Source organism: Hyaena hyaena, unplaced genomic scaffold (genome assembly GCF_003009895.1).
Source record: "Hyaena hyaena isolate Hyena2069 unplaced genomic scaffold, ASM300989v1 scaffold_111, whole genome shotgun sequence".
NCBI lineage: Eukaryota > Metazoa > Chordata > Mammalia > Carnivora > Hyaenidae > Hyaena > Hyaena hyaena.
The window spans coordinates 855,712-878,430 of NW_024080743.1; the positions used below are offsets into that span (position 1 = coordinate 855,712).

At 33.5% G+C, this 22,719-nt stretch overlaps 1 protein-coding gene across 9 annotated transcripts in view; it reads right to left on the minus strand.

Annotated features, from left to right (window-relative positions):
- ZNF644 (zinc finger protein 644) overlaps window positions 1-22,719 on the minus strand; it is a 127,255-nt gene that overhangs the window by 20,208 nt on the left and 84,328 nt on the right. For 7 of the 9 annotated variants that reach the window (XM_039236451.1, XM_039236448.1, XM_039236447.1 and 4 more), the window contains 2 exons: window positions 6,867-6,969; window positions 4,390-6,073 (listed from right to left, as the gene is read on the minus strand). In XM_039236451.1, the coding sequence (XP_039092382.1) occupies window positions 5,881-6,073; window positions 6,867-6,969 (296 nt within the window). In that variant the 3' untranslated portion in view covers window positions 4,390-5,880. Of the gene's footprint in view, window positions 1-4,389; window positions 6,074-6,866; window positions 6,970-21,258; window positions 21,382-22,719 lie in introns of those variants that run through there. The other 2 variants (XM_039236452.1, XR_005529127.1) reach the window with 2 other exon arrangements.

Genomic DNA, 22,719 nt, shown 5'->3' on the forward strand with positions numbered 1-22,719 from the left:
AAAAAAAAAAAAAAAAAAAAAAAAAAAAGCAAGATCTCAGAGTTCAAATGCAATTTGACAAACTAATTCTACAATTTATCAGGAAGAGCAAAACACAAGAATACCATATGATTTCACTCCTATGTGGAATTTAAGAAACAAAACAGATGAGTAAAGAGAAAGAAAGAGAGGCAAACCAAGAAACAGACTTTTACCTACAGAGAACAAACTGATGGTTACCAGAGAGAAGGTGGTGGGGGATCGGTTAAGTAGGTGGTGGGGATTAAGGAAGGCGTGCACTTGTGAAGAGCAGAGTGTTATATGGAAGTGTTGAATCACTCAATTGTACACCTGAAACTAATACTACACTGTGTTAACTAACTACAACTTAAATAAAAACTAAAAAAAAGTAATAACCAAAATTTATTTTTAAGAACAAGAACAAGGGAAACATATCCTGTAAGGTATTTAAATAAGCTTTAAAATAATAGCTTATTCACTTAATCATTCAATCAATATTGACTAGATACATACTATATATCAGAACTCTTACTGGAAAACAGAATTGAACAAAACACACAAAATCCTCTCTCTCAAAAATTTATATAAGGACTTTGGATTCTGATAATGGATTACATAATCTCAGTAATCTTACTGTGGGCAACTAAAAATGTTGGATTAATAAAAACAAAAAATATCATATGAGCAACAAAGAAATAACAAGATACTAAAGACTTACCCAACCAAACTCTAAGAGAAGACATGAAACCCTATGGAGGCACCCTGTAATAAAGCCTTTTACTTTTGCAGAGGACATAGCCTATCTGGAAGAAATAGCTATGAAATTAAGTTGCCATTCCCATGGTTGCAGGGAACTTGTAAAAAAAATTATATTCACAGGGTAAAACATGAACCAGAGGTGTATGAACTTTCCCGTCTAGCTCTTATAGCCTGATTGGGGTCATCTTGTAGACCAAGAAAATACAAATCTTGAATTTGCAATGAAAGTGTTCTAAACTGGTAGAACCCCTACTCATCTGGCAGAAGTAAATGAAAATCCTATGGAGAAAGATACTAAGATACTCTCCTAGGCTTTAAAATAGTCCTATTAACAGTTTACAAATATAATATCTAGCATATTGTTAAACATCTAGGCACTAAAGAAAACAAGATACCATGAACAAGATGAAGGAAAAGCAACTATCAGTAAGCTCAGACCCATAATTATTTGGAATTATCTGAAGAATATATAAATAACTATACAGACCATATTCAGAGAAATAAGAGCCACATAGGCTACTAGAAACAAAAAGAAGTATATCTAAAAACGAACCAGCATAAATTTTAGATCTGAAAAATATTACAACCAAAATTAAGACTTTAGTAAATGGGTTTAGTATACTGTAGCTTAGAAAATGAGTAAACTGGAAGATGGGTCCAAAGAAATTATTTTAAATGTAGCACCGACAGAAAACTGAGAAGAAATGGTAAAAAACCTAGAGGACAGGGAGAAGCATTTATTATACATTTGGTTGGGAGTTCCAAAAGAAAGAGAGAGAATGAGCCAGAAGAAACAGCTGGGAGACAACAGCTACGAAATTTCCAAAAGCCCATCAGAGATCCCAAACCTGACAATAACAAAGAAGAAATTCCCATCTAGAAATATTAAACTTTTAGAAAACTAGAGATAAAATTAAATGTGTTAAAAAGTAGGCAGAAAATATAGAACAGCTTATTTTAAAATGAGAAAGTTAAATTTGCAAGAATAATGAGAATGAAATGGTGGCTGAAGACCCCTAAATAGCTTCAGGATGGGTACTGGTCACCAGAAAACCCAGAGCATGATTAAAGGATTGTAATTTTCAGCACCCCTCCCCCGTCCCCCACCTCAGTCCCAACACTTCCAGGGATAGGGGAAGGAGCTGGAGATTGAGCTAATCATCTTCATGCAAAGATTTAAACAATCATGCCCATGTAATGAAACTTCTATAGTAACTTCTAAGCAATGGGGTTCAAAAAGCCTCTGGGTTGGTGAACACAACAAGATGCTGGGAGGATGGTGCTCTCAGAGAGGACACGGAAGTTCCATGCCACCCTCTTCCTTGCATACCTTGCCCTATGCATTGCTTTCCACTTGTCTTTCTGAGTTACATCCTTATAAAGAACCAGCAAAGTCAAATATTTTCCTGAATTCTCTAAGACTTTTCTGGCAAATTACTAAACTTGAACAAGGTGTTGCAGGAACCCCAATTTAGAGCCAGCGTGTGAGAATTACAAGTGAGCTGATACTTGCGACTGGCATCTAAGTGTGGGTTTTGTGGGACTGAGGCTAAGAAGTCTGATGCAAACTCTAGGTAGTTAATATTAGAATTGAATCAAATTCTTGGATACCCAGCTGATGTCTCAAGAATCAGATAATTGGTTGCTGGTACTAGAAAACGCTCCAGATCTAATATTCAAAGGTTAGTCTATACAATGCACCACTCAAATTTAAAACTGGGGAAAATGGGGTGCTTGTGTGGTTCACTCGGTTAATGGTCTGACTTTTGATTTCAGCTCAGGTCATGATTTCACTTTTGGGCTCATGTGGGGCTCTGTGCTGACAGTAGGAGCCTGCTCGGGATTCTCTCTCTCTCTCTCTCTCTCTCTCTCTCTCTCTCTCACAAAATAAATAAATAAATAATCACTTGGAAATAAATTGGGAAAACAGTATACATTATAATACAATCACAGGCCCACTGATAGTAAGAGAAAGAAATATAACAAGCTGTTAAAAGTAAATGTCTTTGAGTGATTATACCAAGGTTATTTCCCTCATTTATTACTTTTCATTTTCATAATATTTCTAAAATGAGCATATATTACACTTTGTTAGTGAGGAAAAAAACCAAAGCTATCTTTTAGATAGACTAAATGACTTAACTGTATAGCTCCTGAGAGGTTATATGCATGTCCATAAGAATATCTATTAAATCACTACTGATGGGGTACCTGGGCGGCTTAGTTGATTGAGTATCTGACTTTGGCTCAGGTCATGATCTCGCGGTTTATGAGTTCAAGCCCCACATCATGCTCACTGCTGTCAGTGCAGAGGCGGCTTCAGATCTTCTGTCTCTCTCTCTCTCTGCCCCTCCCCCACTTGCACTCTCAAAAATAAATAAAACATTTAATAAATAAATTACTACTGAAAAACTATCATCTCCTTAACCCATAATTAAATAGGCAAAATCCAAAATAGAGATACTATTATATGGAAACCAACTTGACAATAAACTATAAAAGAAAAAAAACAACAACCCAAAAATAGAGATATTAGCTAGACCATGGTTCTAATGTATTCTAAAGAAGCACAGTAGAAAATAGTACTTTTAGAGAAGTTAACTTTTTTGTCTTGATGCTGTTAAATAAATCAACACTTTTAACCAGACTTAAAAAAAGAAAGTAAGGCTCAAATATTTTAGGTTAACAGCAACAACAAAAAGAATTAAAAGAAAATTAGGCAATACTCAATATTGAATCAGGCCACATTTTGATATCATATAATTTGAGACAACATAATTTTTTTTCTAGTAGAAGCCAACTGAAAATTATGTCTTACCTTTCTAGTTGTCAAATAACAGATAACCTCTGCTTCAAGAATTTCTCATATTTTGAAACCCAAATATCTTTACCATGAAAAATATTTTTTGTTTAGTTTAATGTTCAGAAATCCCTATTTGTGTACTATTTTTAACTTGAATTACTCTATTTAGATTGAATTCTTTGTACATTAAGAAAAATAAATATTTATTTTAAAGCTTAACATAAAAAATATAATCTAGGTTTGCTTACAAAATTTGTGGTTAAACTACTTGTATTCTTAATCTTGACAGTTTGCTTAATAAGATAAAAGCAAAGAACTATAAAAATGAGAGCTGAAAGGGACTCACTCTAGTGATGCTAGTCTTCCCTTGAGGAATTCTAATTTTTTTAAAATTTGTGAACTCTGCATGCTATGTAATATCTCTTCCAATTTAAAAAATATGTTCATTTATAACTATCAATGAAACATGCTCATAAGAGGCAACTAGTATACACAGACTCGGTATATTTGGAGTAAGAAGTAAGGGAATTTGAAATTTTAGTTAGCCTCATCTTTACAGAGAAATAGTTTCTATTAGGGATTTCAAAAACCAAAAATAACTTGAAAGTACTTTCCCCCTATCCAGTACCCCAGAGATAAGGAGACCCTTGGTTGAAAATGTTCCGCCTAATCCAACTTCCTAATTTCACATATAAGGTAAGTGGATAAAGTAGCCTGCCAAGTACAAACAATTTAAACAAAGTAAAACGCAACCTCAAATGGACTATTTTCACCAGTGATAAAAATAAGAAATGCTTCACAATATAGACATTATAATTTTCTTTAACTCTTTTTTTATTTAGAGATTTTTCTGGTAAGGAGATATACCATAGGAAAGCAATTCACTGGCAGTGAGGTATGTATATACTCTACCAAAATACTCCTTATTTTAACTGTTTTTAACTTTATTTACATACGAAGAAAATTATCAATGCATATCCTTGTTTCAACTATAGTATTAGCCATACTACATTAAATAAAATGAAATGGTGCTTGCATACAAAAACTGTTATTTGTAAAGGAATCTGTTTGCAGGTTAAAAGAACTAATTTGTTTTTGGAAAGAGTTTAAAAGAATCACAATTTATCATGACCAAGACATCTGCACCATATTTTCCATTCCTCACAGCACATTTATTTCAGTAATTCCGTTATGTCGGTTCTTAGCATGAGCATAGTGTTACACGATTTTCGTACATATAGTCACATCCAAAACAAGTTCTAAAATTTAAATTGTAAACATTCTCATCATATGTAGAAATATTTCAATTGATGTATTAAGTTTTGCTAACTGATCAAATTTGGAATATAAATGAGAAAGCCTATTCTAAATTGTGTAGTGAGCATTGTTTATTAATTACATTTCTACAATGTTAAATAAAGTAAGAGGCAAACCTGTCCTGTAAGCATGTCAAAATTTAGGTAAAACATTAAAAAGAAACAAATCTGTTAACAAAAGGATGTCTTGCAATAAAGAACATTAGATTTTTTAAATCTATTATGATACAAAAATGTAAAGGGTAAATAGCATCTTTGTTGACAAAGTAGGAGGTAGCATGGATGCACCACTTTATTGTCTGAGAAATGCAACTGGAGTAAAGAATATTTCCTTACCACAAATAATTTCCAGGACTATGTACATATTTCTTTTAGAAATACTTGTTTAAACAAATCTCCCTCCACTTTTTAGTATAAAAAAAACCGTTCCATGTGATTTTAAAAAAACACTTACACATCTAGATAGAATTGTACTCTGCCCTATTTGAGTGAACAGTCTCAAACTATGAAGTACATGATATTTAATGCCCTAAGTTGAGTAAATTTAGTTTAGCGGTTCCTGATATTATACAAAACACTAAATACATACAAACAAAATATAATATCTTATTTTTCAATGCAAGTCTTGTGGGGAATAAACAGAACTTTGATTCTGGTTAACACTGCAGAAAATGTAATTTTCCAGTAAGTCTGTCTTTAAATTATCCATGTGCAACAGTATATTAATGACTGCTTACATGTACTGATCTTTCAACGAGTGAACACCGTTAACTGACAAAACTTAGTAAACCTTAAAAACACAGCTTCCATCCTATATAAAATATATAGACTACTTACTGTTTGAAGTACTCAGTTTGCTCTGATGTCACTGTAATTCACTTTTCCCCATTTTCCTGCTTTAGTATTTATAAACGGATAATTTAACGTGGCTTTAAAAAAAAAAGACAAAGAATTTCAAATTTACATCCAATTTAAATTTGCTATTTAAAAGGTTTCCTTGTTCTATGAAGCTGCTTCTGCCATTAGTAGAGAAAATGAAGTTTCTGTAATGGAGGCAGGCTTTTTAAGTAGTGACGTGACTTCCACCATGCCAGCTCCAGTCCGTGGAAGATTAGCGTTTACAATGTGTCGTTGTAAGTGCTTAATCCAGTCTTCCTGAACAGACAATGGTCCACGAAAGACTAGGCCACAAAACCTATAGAAGAAGTTGATAACAGTTCTCTTAACATGACCAATTTCCTTTATTTAAAATCAATTCACATAAAATCCATAAACATAAGAAGTAGAGTTTACCATAGCCTGGAGATACTACCATATACTGGAGTACTTGACAACAGTTTTTAAATACATACAAAATCAAAATGATTTAATATAATATAAAACGCCTGTTTCACAGGTTTAACAGCTATATTACCTCTAGTAATATTTGTAGAGGTAGGACCATTATTATTAAATTAAAATTAATTAAAAGGTCTTAATGCCTATATATCTCAATACATTCAAAACAACTTAATTCCAAAATGTACCATTCTTTTCAAAAGACCCTTCCCCAGTTCAGAATTCCTTAAACTGCAGGATGAGTACAGAAGGAGGTGGGAATGAGTTTGTATAGCTATACTTAGTTAGAAGTATGAGTGGAGAGAAAATGCATTCCCAAGAAGCAGAAACTCAAGACAATTAAAAAATAAAATCAAACCAAATCAAATTAAACCAAACAAAGCAAATAAATACTATAACAAAAAAAGCTACAGTATCAAAATCAGCAGTATCACTGAGACTATGAGGTAATATAAAAAATTAATTCATCAGTTATTGAAATAGTGTATTATGCGCTAATATGATTTTAAGCCTGTCTCCAAAAGTTCATTTATAACTTGACTGTTGAGAATGCACCTTCTGCCACAAATTAATAACCCCAAATAAGTCAGCTAATATGTCTCAAAGCAAGTCTGAAGAAACTGAGCAGATTTGGCAATATAGGCATATACCTGCATCGGAGAATGTAAACCTCGTCAGCACCATGAGGTAATGTTAGCATTTTCTTCTTACTTCCAGATCTTGACCTTGATTTCTTTTGCTTACAATCTAAGGCTAAAAAAGGGAAGAGAAAGACTTAACATTTCTTATATATTCCAAAACATAAATACATACTTCTAGAAAGGTCAAGACCATCTAAACCAAGTTAGAAAAAGTCTACATTCACTTGTATTCCCTGAAGCATGCACTAACTTGCAGCTGGGTCTTTAACTACAGTAATATTATCTGCATACATTCTTCCTGTACTACTTTTTCAAATAATGCTTTATCATACCAAACTAGAACTGAGAAAATGTAAATAAAGTTAAAATTACTGTACTGATCAATTATTACAACAGTAATCTTTCCTCTTATGACCACAAATCCATTATTTTAATATCTCATTAATCTTCCTTATTTCCATGAAAACTATAATCTTTTACTTAAGATCATTAAATTTCCATTTGATTACTATTCCATTAAGTAGGTCTCACATGCTTTTAAAACCTAGTAAAGGATCATCACCAACAAAATAAAAAGCTCAATGAGAAATCTATTTTGTAGCAAATACACTTTGAATTCTATAGTAATAAACAGTTCTTAAAATTACATGTGTGCCCTATATTTGAAAGGGCAAAAAAAGCTCAACTCTCAAGTTTTAACTCAACTTGTATGTACAATATGTTTTATTTTACTAAGAAATAAATATAAATCCAGATTATCTCACATAAGTTTACAAATGGACCAGAAATGTAAGGCTATATTTTTTTACATTTTTTCAATTTACATTGTCTCCTATATTTTTAAAATGTTATTAAAACGGGAAAAAAGATTTTTAAATTAAAGCCGATCAAAATTTTAGTGCTGTTCTTAAAAATTTTCAATTACTTGACTTTTCCTTCAATCACTTATTCTATAAAATCTTATTTAATAAAGAAAAAAAGTACTTTTTGTAGGTAGGAATAGACAGAACATATCATTTTATTGGTTTTTGAATACAACTACACCATTCTTTTGAACAAAGGGATGACAGTATTCCAGGGATCTGCTGGTCAATTAGCAGGAAGAGAAGGTAAGAGATTTTATCTCTAGGGATCCAAGGGGGAGGGAAACAAATGTAACAGAAGTTACACAAATGGCTTTTCTTCTGTTAACCTGCCATGTGAAATCCCCTGGAAACATTCTAGGTAATTCTAGGTAAGAAAGAATAGGAACTGGCTATCCAATGATTCTGTGAAATGAGTTGTTCAAAGTCCAGTTTCCAAAAGAATAGATGCTACTATTACAAAACCAGTAAACATGGTTCCTTACAGTCAAGTGGCAATGCTAACAGAAATGTCATATAGAAAATTAAAAACCATGAGAAGCCTAGATAAAAAATCACTCAAGCCACTGGTTTCTGCTTCTTGTCACCTGCCTCTTAAAAGTAAAATCCTGTTTGCATCCAGAGTCTTCCTTTGCTTATGCTCAGAAGAAGAATCTAATAAGTAAAGAACTATAAGAAATCAAGTTAAGTATTAAAGAATGGCTAATTCAAAGCTAACCAACCAAAATCTGGAATAGAAAAATCTTATTAGTTTTCTCAGTCAAGAGCCTGGCACACAGTAGAAACTCAACAAATACTCAAACAAAGGAAAACCCAATAATTGAACCTTTGATATTCAGACGGCATATGAATGGAAAATTTGTTCTACTGCTATGCAATACAGGTAGCATCCTATAGCACACCTCTGCATCATTTGTTTAAATGAACATGCTACTTAGCAGTCACATTCTTCACTGATCAATCTAGCTTATAAGTAGAAACTTAAGTTCTTCACAATCAGTAGGAAGAGTGAGGTATTAAGTGCTTTGTAAACAGCACCCTTTTACCCCCTAGTTGCATTGGTGAGCAAATCTGAATTTAAGTGGATTTTAAAGCAATTCATTCACTAGACAGAAGTAAAGAATTTAGGGAACTCAAAGGGCTAAGTGTTACTAGATGTCAGCTATTCTTTCCCTATCTATAAGGTAAACCACACACAATCCCTGTCTTTGTTATGTGGAACAGAGTAAGCATTTGGTTTATCATGAGATTATAGGTAGAATCTTACTTTGATGGGCTTGCTGGTAGTCAAAATTGCCACACTGTATTCAAATTCCTTTTAAAATGTAAATAAATTACTGTAGGATACAAACAGAATGCATTATAACAATCCTTTAAAAATTTGTTCACAGAATGCTAATGTTAAGGGTGTAAAGAAAATTGAGGGTTAAAGGCAGAGGGTGACAGGCAAGTATGCAATACAATGTATTATTATATATTTTGATGCTGTAATTCTTTAAAAATGGAACTGGACATGTTTACTTTGAAGTGTAGAAAGATTTTTTGACTTTAAAACAGGAAAAAGAATTTTTCTGACTTTTGATTTATATGGACTCTAGAAACTGAGGTTTAGATTATTTTATGAATGATCAGATCTAAATTTTAAATGAAATGCCATAGTTTTTGCAGTAATTAATACTCAAAGGAATTATGATTTCAGAAAGCAGGACAACTCTGCCAGCGTATGACTGAGAATCTCCATTACCCAGGATTCCAAGTAAGTTCAGAGAACACATGCACTGAGCATCCCTTGGAAAACTTGTCCATAAAGTAAGTATATAAAAAACCTAGGGCCTGTGGTAATTACACCTTAATACCTTGGTGTCTTGGTGTCTCCATGATCACTTTTAAATAATTCTTTTTTTACTTTTTATTTTTGAGAGAGAGACATAGTGTGAGTGAGAGAGGGGCAGAGAGTGAAGGAGACACAGAATCCAAAGCAGGCTCTAGGCTCTGAGCTGTCAGCAGAGAGCTGGACACGGGGCTCAAACTCACAAATCATGAGATCATGACTTGAGCCGAAGTCAGATGCTTAATCGACTGGGCCACCCAGGTGCCCCTCCATAATCACTTTTAAATTTCTTATCCCTTGAAATGTCAGTTATTTATTTTAGATGGTAAAACATGAATACACTTTACAGGAATAGTTTTTTTCTAGTATCAACATCCAAACTTCACGCCTGCATTACAGCCCAAACATTTTAGAAAAATCTGCAAAAAAAAAATGAGTATTTAACATATTATTAATATGCACACAAAGGGGACATCCATATGGTATTCTCTACATGGAAAAGACGATTTACACAAAATGTTCCACAAAATGAAAAAGATGATGTACAAACATATCTATTACACAAATGTTCTGATTCAACAGTTTTTATTAAATCTAGAGGAAAAAGGAGTTTTAGTCTGGACTGTCCCAGGAGTCACTAGAACATCAAAACAGAACACTAACACATTCAGTTTTGGTATAATGGGGCTTATCAGTATTTGTGATAGTCAAAAGTTTAACAGTTATTCACATTAATAATCTGCCAAATACATAATTTTATTTTATACAAAGCCTTTCTTTGTAATAGGATTTTATATGCACTTATTTGTTAATGTCAAAAATAAAAAAACACACACTTTTTATCTCTTCCAAAGTATTTTAGATCTAACATTGTTTCTGTACTTGAAATGTATTTAACACAAAATACTACATTGGTTTTAGAAATTCTTAATTTTCTTCTCAAGTATAACTGCATCTTCAGAAAAGAACAAACCCCAGTCATTCAAACTTTCCTAAGATTCCTATTCACGGTGGTAAAAAAATATTTAAGTAATCAATTTTAGCCAGAAGACTGTTAAAAACACTTTTGCAGTTATCTGATTCATGAAGGATTTAATTTGCTACTGGGAGTATTTAACTTACTTGTAAGGAGAGTGAATTACATTGTAAGGATATATACAAAGTTTTAGAATATATCTTTCAACACAACAGCTGTTTGATCAAATAGGAATGAAAGATAGATCATACAATAGATTTGTGAACCCTCAAAAAGAACACCATACTGCTATGCTACAAAATATAACAACAGCAGCAGCAGCAGCAGCAGCAGCAGCAGCACAACAACATCAACAAATGTGTCTAACGCACTAAACCAGATCAGTGAAAAGCAAATCAATAAATAACACAAGAGATACAAATTCAAGCTTGTTTTCTGAGTATTTAGTTTTATACCTAGAAGAAAAAGAATTTACTTTGGGCTCTAATATTATTAAGTAAGTCTTTCTGTGCTTTCTTTCCACCTTTCTGCCCATTAAATACAATTGTTTCAATGAATTTCATGTTCTTTTTAGTTCACTTATACAAATGATCTCAAAAAACGAAGATTTATTTCTTAGAAACATCTGAAGTTCAGTGTGGTAAAGGAGCACATCATAACTAAATTAACATTTCCCCTCAAAAATATTTTTATTTGCAACCATCCTCCCCTGCCCATTTAATTAAAGTACCATTTTATCAGTTTTGTTCCTAACTGGTTGTTGGCATCTCTGGGGTAAAGTGAAACTTAAAATAATGGCCAGGCTATACATATCCAAAACAGGAGGTATGGTATAGCCGTACTAGAGGGAAGAAAAATTTCTTCTCCAGCTAGTTGGTCTGTATAAGATGAGTAGGCAATAGCAGCTATAAGCTCATTCAGGAAGACACTAGGGGATAAAAGAGACCTAAATAGGTTAAATCATCATCCCACCACCATTAACACACTGGTAGTGGAGGAGGTAGGTTGTCAGTGGAGAGGTGGGAGGAGAGTGCATATGCCTGTCCCAAGGGGTACACAAGTGTGAGATGATAAACTCAATTCTAGTTGTTGTCATTAATCCTTCAAAGTTCGTAAATCCCAAGCACGTAACACCCTGTGTGAAGAACATTTTCTTTTTCTCAGTCCCAAATGGAAAAGGAACATGGTATTGGGGGGTGGCGGGGAGAGAATCGGGGAAGAAACCTGTTACCTTGTATAAAGTAGGGATGGGGGATAGAGAGAGCCAAATTCTTATTTCTTCAGTGTACACTCTTATCTTTGCATAAAGTGTCTACAAAACAGCCTTCATAGGTATATGACTTGTGTAGTCAAAAAGGATCCCATACTTGGTTTAACGCTCTTGTCATACGCAGTCTTAAGATTCTTAACTTTTTAATACAAGGCGCTACATCTTCATTTTGCATTGACCCTACAAATTATGTAACCAGTTCTGGGTCCTGAGTATCTGCCACACTAAATGAGAAAGGCAGGCCTCAGCTCCCTTCTTAATCTTTTGGCTCATAAAAAAATAGCTATTCAGAGAAAAATTGTTTAAAAAAAAAAGAAAAATTGTTAAATCCTACTCTCCACAGTCCATTAAAATGGAAAAGGACTTCCCTACTCCCAATACCATTTTTTTTGTTTTTAGGTATACTACCATAATCAAACCAATCATTATTCCCAAGATACATATAAAGCAGTTTAAGTGATTTATTGTTATGAAAAGCAATGTTCCCCTTCCAATCAGAATTAAGCACACAGACAGATATACAGTTAGCAACCTCAGAAGTATATTTTCACCATTATTTTCTCCTGATGCTTTCACTCCAAAACTGGATATTTTTTCAGTACCCTAAGTTACTTACATCAATTTTTAGACTTTCCATTCTCAATGACTAAAAGCAGTAACTAACACAGAATCACAGAGCAATCATAGCAAAGTTAATTAGATCCTGCATGATTTAACATTTTGCCTAGAAGAGGATGGAATGCAAAAATACTTGAAAAACAGATTTCCTTTGCTTTAAGTATGAGGTTTATTGCTTAAAGTATTAGTCTACAAAAGGCAGGTACCTTGAGTTTGCCTGACAAATTAAGGGTTATATTAAGTGCAGCAATAGCCATCTATGTTTGGTTCAGAGAGTGAGTTCAAGCAAATGAAGAAAGCCTTTATTTAAACTTGGGTCTACTTGGAAGAAAAAAAGTACATTCAATTTGTAGAAGTCTCTGCTATTTCAAAGTAGAGGGGATATTAGTAAAAGATATTTTGAGTACTATGTCCCTAAACATAAAGGGAAAAGCTAAACCTAAGTATGATACTTTATCACAGATTTCTATAAACACAGGAACCAGAGGCATACAAGTTTTCCCAGCTTGTCAAAAGCTATACACTAACAATATTCTGGCCACAAGTTACTTACTAGTCAGTTAAGAGTTAAAGATAGCAAATGTATTATTTCTCTGTGGTAACAGGTAAAGAAAAAACATTTAAAATTCCTTAAGGTGGGTCGGACTTACATGTTGTTTTACTAAAGCAAAATAGGCACTTACCAATACTGACCACTTTCCAAAGACTAAGGCACATTTGATAATGGAATAAACATTAAAATACATAACTAAGCTGCTATAAATCACTTTTGTTTAGAATTATTTGAATGTAATCACACTCCCTGACATCTGACAGTCTCAGTATTTTCAAAATACCATTTCATATTTAGTAGGAGTAATTAAGTAACTGTTTCTGATTACAAAGCAAATTAGGTAAGGAATCCGCCTTACTTTAATATTGCTATTAAATTATCTTTAATATAATCATGTTCAACTTATATAGGGTGCACAATAATTATAATGGTAAATCTAAAGGTCACAAACGCACAAATCCCAAAAGAATCCTGATTCAGTTTTTTACAATGTTCACGTGTTTACACATTCCAGCCAAAATCCAAACTAAAGTCAAACATGGTGCTGACCAGGTATCTTCTACTTTGAGTTAACTTCCAGCTAAGGCCACAATTAAACAGATGCTCTAAACACTGCATAGCAAGAATCAACCTTATTCCTCACATTCCAGACACAACAAAGAAACAGTGAATCCTATTTTTCCAGTTCTTAGATACATGAGGGAACAGCAGTCTCCAACAAGTCATCCTCTCACCTTAAGCTCCAAAAGAGAAAGTCTGTGTACTGTTTTACTATTTCTATAAAATCATTTAATGCTGATTACCTACAATTCAGTTCTGTCTAGAACGTGCCTTACTGTAAGGTCTAATTATAACTTAGCCCAGATTATATACAGCATTAAAAAATTCAGGTTAGAAAGGAAATCATAGCAAACACAAAACACTACAACAAAGGATATAAAGATATTACACATGTTAAAAAAATCCCAACATATAACAATCTAGGTTAGTCAATTGTTAAAAAGATCTAAACAAGATATAAAAAGCAAAACTCAGAAAATTAGTAACAGAACCAAGAAGAATGAACGTAGGGGACTTGTTAAGATTTTCATCAAAAACAGTGGTTGGTCAAAAAAGATTATCAACCAAAGAGAATTCCTAAAATTTATAACCAATAGCATCAAAAGTGGGCATCATAAAATGTAAATATTTTGTGCTACAACGGTACATTTTTCGAGGTTCTATTTTCCTACACACAAACTTACCAATTCAGTATGCATGGTTATTTGCTTTATTACAGTGGATATAGCTGGATGATTAGGTGTTGCTGGATAAGTAATGAAGCCTAACCTTTTCTCAGGAAACCCCACTGCAGCAGATTCATTAACTGTGCTAGTACAGCCGTCCTCCTAATTTAAAACTTAAGCCATCTCTGTCTCTGTCCTCTTATTCTTCTACCTCTAATTAATCTGCCAAGTTCTGCTTCCTTTACTTCCATGGTATATTATCTGTACATCTATTATCTTTCCTTTACATTTGTATTGTCATTGTCCTGGTTCAGGACTCCTAAAATGATCTCACTTACAATTTCTCCACCTCCCCACCAAATTCTTTAATGCTTCTCAAAGTCTTTAAAAACAAAACAAAATCCTCCCTAGCTCCTCATTACAAAGTTAATTCCATCACCATAAGATTGGCATTCCATGTCCTTTTTCTTTTCCCTTCTAGTCCTCTGTCGCCTACTTCCCAAGTATTTTCAATAAACTTCCACACTGTCCCAAGTTGCTCCTTCCCTACCCCTAACCTGATTTCCATTTCAATTAGCTATCCTCAGGGTCCAAATCAAATGTGACTTCTAAAAGCCTTGCTGAGTCCTGGTAAACCAAAAGCCTTGTGTTATAGTTATGTATTATGTGCTTCCATTATAAGATCCAATTTATCTCTGCAGTACTCTGCACAATGCATAAACCACAGCATGAGCTAAAAGAATTGCTTGTTGAATTAGTGAATCAATCAATTTTTCATATTGTGGGCAAATAGCCCATTTTTTGCTGGCATAATAAAACAGTATCCACACGTGGTTTATTTATGTACTCAAATGATTAAATTATATTCAGTCTAAGAACAACATTTACAAACATTCCCATCAAAATGGATATGATAAAATCAAGTTTGATACTAGTCTTCGATTACCTGGTAAATTTCCTCAACATGAACAATTTATTCCTGTGCTAATCTCAAATAATGATACATTACTGTGCAGATAAATACATATAGATACAGACTTTTAATGAAGGATGGCACTACAGAGCTAAGTTATAGCCAAGAAAACACAGAAACCCATCTGTCTGACCACATTTATTCCCTTATTTAAAAAAATATTCTTCAATGATTTTCTAAATTTGTTAGCAAGCATTCAAAGTATCAACCCCACCTTTCTGGTATTACCATCTTCCCAAACACCTGCAACTGAATCTTTCAGTACCTCTGAACTCAAAATTTCATCCTTTCGTGTCTAAACTATGTTCTTCTCTCTACCAAGAATGTTCTACTTTGTCTTTTCTTCCTAAAACTACTCATCCTTCAAGTTCAGGATCTAGCTGAAACCTTAAAAAGTTTTCCATAATAGTATGCTTGTATCTATCCCACAGGATCCTAAGTATGTTTACGCAGCTGCAGAGCACCCTTTTCCTGGTACAATAAAAGAACTTGTTGAATGAATGAAAATTTTGACTACTAGTTTTATTTTCCCTCATTTTAAACATAATGACAAGAAACAGAGGAGCATAAACTATTTTCATTTTCCCTTTTCCTTCCTTTTTGAGCCTCTATTTAGTAGCAACACAAATTGCAATGGCAGCAGGAAAAAAGAACCTAACATAATTCCAGCTCCCCTCAGAAGGTCTCAACTAAAATAAACACCTTTATCTCTTACAGCACTTAATACTTTATTTCCATTTATTTGTATACTATCTTGCATAGGTCTCTACTTTTGATAGTTCTGTATGTGTTGCAATAATGCTTTCCTAAGTTCTTTGATGACAGGCATGTGTTTCATATTTCCCATGTATCCTCCATATAGCCTACTCTGGAGTGATTATCAAGGTATTTGCATTAACTAGAAGCTAGTTTGCTCCTTTAAAGTTTAATCATAATAAGAAGATAAAAATGTTCTCTTTGTATTCTTTCAGGCTGAATGAATCGCTGTAAAAGCATGCAATTTCCTCAAGATGCAATATTCTAAAAATGCTTTAAAAGACACTGCAGAGACACTCATGAAAAGACAAGTAATTTAATGCATCTTGAGAAGCTTTCACAATACTATTTTTTTCTTTCCACCACAGGAGGAAAGTGTTCTATAGCACATTCCACAATATAAGAATTACTTTTCTGGTGGCTTATCCACCCGCTCAGCACCTGGCACTGTGTTACACATTCATTAGCACTTGTTGTTGCAGGCCTCTGTGGCCAATTAGATCATTAAAGCTGAAAATGGGCAAAAGATCCTATTAAGTAACATGCAATCTACTATTCTATTTAAAAGTGGGTGGTATGAAAAATAAAACACTGACTTCACTAAAAAAAAATGTGGATAGATTGCACTGGTAGTATTGACTGAAAAGACTCCAGTACCAATTTTTTTAAGTTCTCTTTTTCTCATTGGAAAAATTATTCATTAATTATGATGGTGGGGAGTTTGTTGGTAGAGAATAGCAATAATCCTCCTTTACTTCTGAAATACTGTCATGGAAGTGTTCTGTAGATAATGAAAAGAAACCCCCTCCCCAAATACATTTGCATATAAAATGTTTTTCTTGCATTATTTTTAAGTAACCAGAAATCTCTAATTTCCTTTAAATATTACAGGTCAGCATTTTATTTAAAAAATAGGGTCTACAGATAAATATCTGCATACAATGACTAAAACAATTTTACATGCTGCTACAGTGGTATTATGATTTCTAACATGTTACTATTGTTGATTCTGGTCAATACCAGTTTCTAAGCAAAAGAGTCACTTAAGAGGAGTGTTTTCAATCTGTGGGTAGTAATTTCTTAGTAGGTAGTAAATCAATTTACTGGGTCATGACCAGCATTATTTTTAATGAAAAAGAATAACAGAAATTCTTAGAGAGCATCACAATCACTTCAGGTAAGTAATGAGTGACCAAGTGAGTATGTGTATTAATGTGCATTTGTATACAGGGTCAAGATGTAAAATGGAGTTCCAATAAAAATGCTGAACACCACTGTTATTCCTTCTGCTTTTCAAGAGATAACATGGCTCTGCACCACAGGGAAGCATTGTGCAAACATGCTTTCATTTAACTGATACATTTCCTTTCACAACAACCTACTCAGACTTTAATTATTTCCCCTTTCTTCACCTATTGGAATTCACTTACTTTGATATCAAAATATTTTGTTTTGCTTCCTAACTGCAAATTAAGTTGATAGAATGTACTCTGCCTTAAATAATTTAAAATATTTTAGAAGTTTTAATAATGAAGGTACCATATAATTTATCGTCCAACCCAGGACATATATGAAAGAGGCATTTTTCTAGTACTCGGCTACTACATAAGGGCTACCCCAGCATGTTCAGGCATTCTATTAACACCTTAGTGACACTGTGTTTTTAATACTGCCAGTATAAAAAGGGCATCATCTAATTTAAATATCATTAAACACAAAAAAGTCCATTGTAAAATTAAAAGTCCAAAGGCATTGAATATGAACTACATGAAATTTCTGATTTTTAATGAAAATTATGTAATGCTCTTATTAGACTGTGTAAAGAACTAACCAGGAAAAAGTCTGTATGACCACATAAAAAGTTAATCTAAAGAGAATAAGAAGTCCACCAATAAGGCAGTCTATGTTAACTGTAATAAATTAAGTATGCCTTCAAAAATAAGTATGCCTTGAATTTACAATACAGAATATAAAGCAAACCTTTTGGCACTAGTCTCTTTAGACAAAAAATGATTTTAAAAAAGGTAAAAAAAAGTTTCATAAATGATTATCTACAATGGAAGGCAAATGGAAATTATTAAACAATTATTCGATCCTGCCCAATGGTTGACAAACTGGGTTAGTTCTGGGCAAAATTTTAATCTGTGAAGTTTATTCTTTTTTGGCAATTTAACTCTGTCTCAAGTGAGGCTACCCTTCTAGGTCTTTATTTCCAAGCTATCCTACTTTATTATTTATCATTTACTTCCACTAAAGTTAGGAAGCATATTATATTTTAATTTATATTTGTGACCATGTAATACACAGTTACATAGTTCTGGCATGTTAAGCATTTTCTAACTCTTTGGGCTTAGGTTTTCTGATTCTAAGATCTGCTTCATTTATATTTTGTCATCTCCCCTTTCTCAGCTTTCTGCTGGAGGAAGGGTCCACAGATAACTTTCAAGGGATATACCTATCGATAGAAACAAATATAGAAAATTTTTTATCTGTGGATGAATTAAGTGCATGTTTCTGGGATGGGGCCCACAGCTTTCATAAGACAGCTATTTGGGGAAGCAGAGGAGCATTCTTTTTGGTCTATTCAGGTTAGCTAGAATATTTCTTTCCCTCAAAAGACCACTAATTCCCACAGAAGAGGCCAGGAGCTGGTGTCTTCTAAGGAGGTTTTGAGGTTTATTCTAACACAGGTAACTAAGCAGGCCTTTATCATTTACTGTGGGATACCTACGGTTTTTCTTCAAGAGTAGGTCACATAAACAAAATCCACATGAATGAACACTACGTGAATTAAGAACAAGGGTAACAGATGTTTTTATGGAGGCTTAGTCCTACCTATTTTCCTTTTACATTGTTTCAGTTTTGTGATATACTTGGATTAAGGTAAGAATTTTCTGAAATGATTTTGTACTTTTTCCATCAAAACAACATCTATGTAGTTTCGGGAAATAATGCTTGTTATTCATATGAACTGATGAATTCCTTATAATAATCTGGTGGAACCCTCCAGAAACTATAGGTTGGGACCACTGACTCAAACCACTGAAACTGATATGGGGGAAGAGTGCAGGCAGGTGGACTTTATAAATATAATACAGAATGTTCCATTTGGAAAACAAAAAATAAGAAAGCTGATTAAAAAAAAATTTCTTGGTTGGCATGAGCAAGCAGTAAAGACATCTTCTTTGTAGTTCTACTGGTCAAGGACCTTTCAAAAATCAGGGGAAAGTTTCAGAATTTCTAAAAAAAAAAAGGTGCATGAGCTTATTTTTCTTAAAAGTGGGTATGGGCTGTGGAAATACCACCCTAGACTTTCTTCAGCTTTTCATTTCCCTTCTCTTAGCTTTAGGACCGCCAAACACACACCTTATATTTTCTAACACTTCTGACATTTTGGTTAATATTTAATGATATTTAAAAAGTAATGTTTTCTTTTTTTCTTGGTGACCAAAGAAATGTATCCCCATTCATCCTATATCAACTTTTTCTTTAATAATGAAATTGTTTAGATAATTAAGTGTTCATTGGAATGCACCCCTGGTCAGTGAGGGTTATGATCAGTTATTTATAAACAAGCCTATGTTTTAAAAGATTTTCAGATGAAATAAAAGCATTTTTTAATGGCCAACAAAATCTGTACTGGAGAGATGCGCCTCACTGAATATCTGCAAATATCAGTCTGAATTGTCAAACTGAAATATTTTTTAAAGTCCTCTAAAATCGAATCCAGGCCTGTTTCTTGGGTCCTTGCTCTTTGTAAGACTCTAATTTATTCAGTCTTCACCAGAATGCTCCCCACTTTAAACCTTACTTCATTATTGGATTTGCATTTGCTTTTGTTCTGTATGTGGCAGACAATCCTGATTAAAAACAAAAGTCTAGGACAGGACATCCTTGATTTTTCAACTCTGCTATTAATAACTACGTAAGTATGGGTAGCTTCCTTAAGTTCTCTAAGACCTGGTGTTCTGTAAAATTGAGAGAATTCTTATATCTACAACTCGTATGATGGAGTGAAGGTTAAATGTCACGCAAACAGGCTGCACAGCACAAAGCCTGACACGTAGTTAAGTGTACAACGAAAGTCAGTGACTATGGTAACAACAATGATGAAGTTCTGTTTCTACAGGGTTTTATTTTCACCACCTCGCTGCTTCTAATGTCTGCAATCACTTTTCAAGCCTGATGAAGGTAGGAGTAATATTATAAAAATGAAAATCTCACAGTAGGAGTTTACTAATCCAGATATGTAAAGCTCACTCTGTTCTTCTTTTAATACAGTCAACAGTCATCCCTGGTCATTTGTATATCAAGTCAAAGGATAAGGCAAAGAAGCAGAAGAAAGACATTAGTATGAACACAAGTGTTTCTTTGGTAGCAAGAATATATTAGATGTAAGCCAAGGGAAGACATGAGGAAGAACAAAAAAGTTGGGAAAACAACAACTAGAAGAAAGCAGAAGGCAGTGATCTAAAAGAGCAAGAGAAATTAAAGACTGGAAGTAAGGTTTTAGGCAAAAGGATTTATGTCGATATATTTAGAAAAGAGGGTATATTTTAAGACATGAGAGAAATGGGATTTGCTAAAGCAGGGTAGCTTGAAAGGCTACAAATGAAAAGAGCAAGGCGTTTTGTAGGGTAAGAAGCAGTATTACATGTGAGTAAGCTAATACAATTTTTAACAGGGTAGCGATATGAAGAGTATCTGCAAGGCTGGCTAACCAACCAAAAATAACACAGAAATGTGCATGTTAACATTTATGTGATAGGCTGTATTTATTAATCTTAAACATAGTTTAGGAGTAGTAAAAGAAAAATCTATTCAGTTGTCAACATGGGCCATTTTTAAGGCCTGTCCCTTTAAAGATGTGATCTACAGACTAATGAAAACTCCTTAGTTTTGCTAAGTTTTAAGCTACATATATGAAATTTCATGATAATTTTCTTTCCTGAAAAAGCATTTTGTTAGGCTAGAACTACAATCCTTTTTACCAAAGAGAGGTTGCCTGACTGGAATCTACTCACAAAAATAAATTTAAAAATCAAAAAATAGTGTGATTTAAAAATCAATGGGAATTACGTAGACTCAAAAGTCCCACACTTCTATTGGGTTATTTATTTTTTTCCCAAGTCAAGTCAGTAGGAGCCAAATGGAAAAGAGTAACTTGCTTAAAATGTTATCTAACAGTTTACAAGTTGCTGAAATTTAATTTATCTTCAGACTAAACTGTGCTTATCAAAGAAAGCTATAAATATCATCTGAATTAGCACCAGTCTGGTGAGAAAAAAACTGTACTGAATCAAGCAGACTTGCTGTGTTATCTGTTCAAACATACCTGTACCAGTCAAAAGTCCAGCACTCTTCTTTCGTGCATAAGCGCGTAAGTGGTTGGACAGGCTAACAGCACTTGTAAACGTCGTATTGCAATGCACACATGTTCTAAGCTTCACAGGCATACCTATCATTCAAAAGAAAACTATAATCCAGTTCTCACTTCAAAAAGTGAAATTTTCTTAGCTAAAAGCGTGAAGAAAAGTACCACAATAGAGATGGTTTAAAAAACGTTCATTGAATTAGCTTAACTTAAAATAAGGAGGGGGATTAAGTTAATTGTTATTAGTTTGTAGTTAGTATTTAGAGCCAACCCATGCTCTTTGGAAAGGTGGAAGAGGAGTGCCTTGAACCTCTGAGCTCCTCTGAATTTAACACCTATTATCACTTTCTTGCAGATTTCTGTGTTACGCAGATCATTTCCTAAACCTACAATACAATCCTGTGATTTGAAGAGCACTGTTCAGTTGAGAAGTTTCAAAGCTTACAACTTACCAATAAAAAGAATTAAAAAGTCTTGTTGACAAAGTGGTAATTAAAGTGTTTTACCCACAAAACCGTAAAAGGCTCAATACTAAATTAGGCTTTCTGATGAAGGCTGGGAGAAAAGTGGTAAAACACACCACTGAGCAGCTGTTAGACACAACATTTTATTCAGGGCATTTTATGTTCATTACTCTGAACGCGCAATCAATAATGAAAGTTAATGATTTGAAGTTTTTTGCTAAAATCTTTGTGCTAAATAAATGATCAACAAGCTAACATCTTAATCATCACAGGAAAGAAAACATGTTGAAAACAATAAGAAACTCCTGACTTCTAAGACACTCCCCCAACTCATTTCAGTTTTATCTTCAACATTAACTGTGATAGCCACAAATACGTCTTCCATCTCTCAAGTGTACTACACCTCAATCAACACAGCTGACACACCCTTCTTACGTATTCTTCTGCTGAAAAATGTTGAAAATTTGATTTTGAAAGACTGTCTTCGTATAAAAGAAAGAACCGTATTAACCAGAAGCTCATACAAGACCATTCTTCAGACCACTTACAACACAAGGTAATCTTTCCTTAAGTCAAAACTGCAAATATCTGGGCTGTCCCAATTCAGTCCAAAGTAAACAAATCAACATTACAGTAATTTTATTCATTATAAACCCATTGACCAGTTACTTTTACCTCAGACACATTCAACTTGGGGCTAAAATTACGAGACCATCAAAGTTAATTAATTTTCAACATTCTTAACCTCCAAAAGAAACCTACAAGACACTTTTTTTTTCTAATCTAAAAGTATAAACCAGACTTAGCAATAACAAATATAGTTTAGCTATTTTATCTGCTACATCATTTGCCAATACAAACTATTCTTTTGAAAAGGAAAAACTACTGATGCACAAGCACTAACCTAAACATCTGTTCTGTTCCATTAGACCACCACTGTAAAATCTACAAACCCAAA